This window comes from Asparagus officinalis, chromosome 4 (genome assembly GCF_001876935.1).
Source record: "Asparagus officinalis chromosome 4, Aspof.V1, whole genome shotgun sequence".
NCBI lineage: Eukaryota > Viridiplantae > Streptophyta > Magnoliopsida > Asparagales > Asparagaceae > Asparagus > Asparagus officinalis.
Window position 1 is genome coordinate 34777551 of NC_033797.1, and position 5049 is coordinate 34782599.

The 5049-nt window shown below is 37.1% G+C and overlaps 1 protein-coding gene across 1 annotated transcript; it reads left to right on the plus strand.

Moving 5' to 3' along the window:
* LOC109838497 (F-box protein At3g08750-like) lies at positions 3571-4608 on the plus strand. The gene has a single exon (XM_020406934.1). The coding sequence runs from the start codon at positions 3571-3573 to the stop codon at positions 4606-4608; it is 1038 nt and encodes a 345-aa protein (XP_020262523.1).

The window sequence follows — 5049 nt, forward strand, 5'->3', positions numbered from 1 at the left end:
AGTGGTAATTTTTAATTTTTGCGAATTCCCTGAATGCATCTACGTAGCTCCTGCCTAAATGTACTCAACCTCTAGTGTCGTACAGGTTGCCTTCAAATTACATATTTTAAATAGCGGCTAACTTTGTATAAATTTTAAGATTCCACTCTAGCGGGAGAAACCCAAGCACGAATCAGAGCATCCCTCCCTCTATGCCCATGATGATTTTGATGCTTAACTGTTAAGCTTCCTATTATTTTGAGGCTTTCAGATACAACAAAATAACATCCATTTTGCGTAAGTCATGATCAACAACTACAGGTGCATGCAATAGACCGCTATTTACAGTTATGCTGACATTAGATTCTTCTCTTGTCCTCGCTTGCAAACCAGCTTGATTTGAGGTTTGATGTATGTCTTCTAACTTATTCCTCAGAACCACAGGTGGCGTTAATAGCAGAGACCGGGGCATGGTTTGTCCGTTGGTCTTGCTTTCTGTTTGATAAACTTTCCATGCTATGCCCAAACTTAGGCACTTATGACTTATCAGCTTTTCATTTATGTTTTTGCTCGCAGGATTCTACTGCCGTCTTTTTGGGCTTTAAAGTCGCTGAAAAATGATAGAACAATGGAATATTTCTGCGATTTTAGCTCTTTAGGTATATTTGCTTTATAGAATGAGTGCCTTTCTTCTTTATTTGACTTTACAATTTCAAGAAATTTAAAATGTGCTGAGCTTATCAAAAATCGTAATTTACCATGCTTGCATCGCAAATGCTCTTTTGACACCCTCCTCTTCTGATCAGTTTTTTCCGCTTGCACAAAAATAAAGGCATCTATTAATATTGATAGAAATTGATAATGATCGCACATCAATGCCTTAGTTCTTAACAACACACACTTAGGTGCTCCTTTTGTGCTATGACCATTACATTGCTTCGTAGCCAGCGATATTTCACTCTATAATTACATGAAGCGAGGATCCTTTATTAAAAAAACTTACATTCTCAGGGACCATTTTGATATAATGCAAATATAACTATAGTTACATCTGCCTTCTCTTCTGCAGCGTCTATACCTTGTGCACACCTTGGCCCATAAAGCGGTAGCGTCCAAATATGAATGTAATTCTTTACAGCATTGCCCTTGATTGTTACGTTCTGCCATTAATCCTATCAGCTCATGATCCTTTCTAGACCTCATTTGTTATCTTCATTTTGTGACCAGTATTGCGGAGCAAGCATTACTACCTAGAGGCCCTCAAAATTTGCGCATCCACAGTAGCTCGAGGGCCCCAGCGGTTGTTTTACAATTTTAAGACTGCGTTGCCATGTCTGTGGTCAAGGGTACTTGCGTGTATTTTTGTTGCGCTAAGTCCCACCCACCTCCCCCTCATACTCCACCCCCCACCCCACCATCAAAACTCTGCGGCCCCCGGCAGAGGGCCCACCGACACCTCACATCATACAAAGAACCACTGACGAGACATAAATATCAGAAGTTGATATGAAGATTCTTATTTGTTCTATTTTGCATAACACATTGATTATGGGTTGTATTTTTTCCTCGTGGATTTGGTTACGTGTTGCAGCAAAATCTTGCTAAGAAAGATGGCGTAATTGATATTCAACGTGATATTGAGCGCTTATGGAAATTTTACGTCAGCTATAAAAGACGACATCGTGTTGATGATATCCAAAAGGACCAACATAGATTGCTAGAATCTGGAACCTTCACCACAACAAACTTGGGAGAGTATGTGATGGTTTTAGATGTTCCCTCTCTATAGTCTCTTGTATAGAAGACAAGAGTAACATAGAAGAATGTATGTTTCTTTGTTAATCAAGAAATCTTAAGAAAGTAATAGATCCCTCTCATTCCGTTCTTCCTAAGTTGCATCCTGCCAATTAACAACTTTCTGATTCCTACTGATTCAAAGAATTAGTTAGACTTGTTTCATAAAATCTAAACTATATGTCACTCTAATGATGCTTAAATGTTGCATAATTGTACTAGGCTACAAGCAATAAAAAAATTATTGGGAAGAGGAATAAATGAAACTAATTCTGTATGTTAAAATTTTGGCGGGTTGTTTGATGTTTAATCCTGAATCTTGATCAATCATTGCAAGCCATGAAGCTCAGCATCTACCAAGAGCGGGCATGCCCCAGATACTTCATAATTTGTTGCTAATCACATAGATTATAGTAAATCCAAAGCTCTTAAAATTTTCTGGCTAAATTGGACTATCCTGTAATGTAATCCTTTCATCAATCCTAGCACACATGAATTATTACTACATCACTCATTCGCATTAGCTACAGGATTCCATTTCAACGATGAAAACCAATCAGCTCGTCGCCCAAATCTATAGCTCGAGCTTCCATGCAGTAAGCAAACCCTAAGAAATCCCAGATTGGCCTTGTAATAATTGGCCCTGAAAGGTCATCTTATTTCCAAAAAAGCTACCCTTTAAATAGCTTTGCTCTCGACTTAAAAAAGAGTTCAAAAGAAAATGTTAGCAAGTGATTCTCTTGTGGATCTTCGGTATAAAATGGGGCTATTTAATGCAGAGAATGCTAAAGATAGTAGGTGATATTTAAAGGGAAGTACAAAGTTTAATGAGCGTTTTGAAATTTATATGTGATCTTGAAATTTTCATGCGTGAATATATGTACTAACACATTACGTATTACAAAGGCTTAGTCAAGCTTCTAATGCCATGAGCTTGGATTTACATCTTACATCAACATCATCAAACATTACTTTTAGGTATATACTTGTGACAATATTTGATTGGTTGATCACGTTATAGATGTAACCGGTGTACTATCAACCAATCAATCACTAAATGTAATTTCGTTGTTCAAATGTTGAATTTTAAGATTATGTCTATATGTTTGATCAATTGCTTACATTCAATGATTTAATAACAAATATTTCACAAAATAAAATTATAAATTTATAATAAATGATAAAAAAATTTACCACGCGCATTGCACGTGCAATCCAACTAGTAATACCGAAAAATCCAAGTTCAAAATGGCTATGGATGCTACGTACAAAACAGTATACACATTTGCTTACCGGGTCCGGATGTGTGTTTTTTGATATCCCAGATTATTTCTACAGATTTTGAACTTAAGTTTATTCATAAATATAAAGCAAAGATAAGGCTCGGCTTCTTTAAGTTGATCTATATTATATTTTAAATGTTAATAATATAACAATATTCGATATTCAGGAAAGTAAAAGTTGTACTATAATTGGGATTCCTATTGTTGAACAAATACTAATGGTAGAAATAGATAGAAAAGATTGATTAAAGTGCTCTAGTTAGATATATTTCAGTTATAATATGATACGATATCTCCAACCATTCAAATCAATTATATATCCGTTGCCTTTTCTTCAGGATTTTTTTTTAAAAAAAAAATCTCTCTCCCCAGATTCTCAGGAATTCTAGTAGGCAAAGGACCGCGACTTAATTCGGGAAAGCCAAAGGAGAGTCGTATGTTTCTCTATCACCCCCATATATATATGTATGTATATGTATGCTCTGATGCATCCATCCTCTTGTTAATAATCGTCATGTCTAGCTTAGGCGAGGATCTGCTGATAAAAATCCTGTGGAAATTGCCCTTGGAGTCTCTTCTCAGATTCAAGCTCGTATCAAAGGCCTGGAACAGTTGGATATCGCATATTCTATCTTCTACATCAGGCCTCATCTTTGAAGAAGTGTACATTGACGAAAAGAAATTACCCCAATCATTGCTTGAAGATGAAAGAGAAAGAAACATCCTTGTTGACGTCTGCGATGGCCTTCTTCTCTTCGAGCGCAGAAAAGAAATCACATATCGTTGGACATATTCAGTCTGGAATCCCATAACTAACCAATGGTTCCAACTGCCACAACGTATTAGTGATGTAGAACACGGTGTTGTTGGGCTAGGTTTTGATCCCGTGCTTTCCCCGCATTTTCAAGCTGCTCACTTCTATAAAGACTCATATGTTGATGGATCTGGGTGCACGCTGGAGCTCTTCTCCTCTCAGACTGGATCATGGCGCGATTTCAAAATCGAAAGACATGATACTGGAAATTGTTTTCGTTGTAGACTTGTCATTGTAGGGAGGGCAGTCTTTGTGCAATTCAAATGGTCCAAGTGTCCTATTTTGAAATTTGATATGGACGAAGAGAGCTTTAAGGATATAGAGTTGCCAGGCCCTGAAGAGAAGTATTTACCAATGTCAACGCTAGGGAAATGTGAAGGGCGTCTTCATCTTGCCTGGATGACTGGATACGCGTGCAAAATATGGAAGCTTGAAGATGCAGAGCAAGAATCGAGATGGGTTTTGTTGCATACTTGTAGTTATTATTTCCTGAAAAATCAAGCATGCAATAATCAAACCAACAGAGGAGTTGTGATTTTTTTGCGTGGATTTCTTCCGGATTCAAAGGTTGTTCTCCTTGACGTCAACCACCGGGTTGGTCAAAGAAAAAATCAGCTTGAGACATTTTCTTATGATTTTCGCACAAGGGAATTGGTAAAAATTTACATATCTAACGCAGCATGGCATAACGTCTTCGCGTTCTCCCCTTGCACAAGGTATATTACGATGGGGCCTTGAGAGGATTAACATATGACTCGCACCATCACTATGACTTAGCTTTCGACAAACTGAATCTTTAAATCAAGTTTTCAAATTATCAACTGCCGTATTTGGCTTTAATAAACTCTTAGGCCTCACCATGACTTGATGTGATCTGTTTAGTTTTTATTTTTTCCATCCTTTTTATTTTTCGAAAGCATTGGCTTGATTTATCTGTTTTATGCTGATTTATGTCTCTACAATTCTGTTCTGAGGAATCAAAGACAGCTTAATGTTATGGCGTCAATTTGTTTCAGAATACACCAATACTGCCTAAAAGATTAAACATTAGCTTCAGGAAGGAATACTGCTACCTCTTGTTTACATGACCATCGTTGTTTGGGCTTGTGATATTTGTTCCATCTCCATTCACCATCTATCAAGCTTGAAAGGACGTTGATTAATCTACATTCTATAATA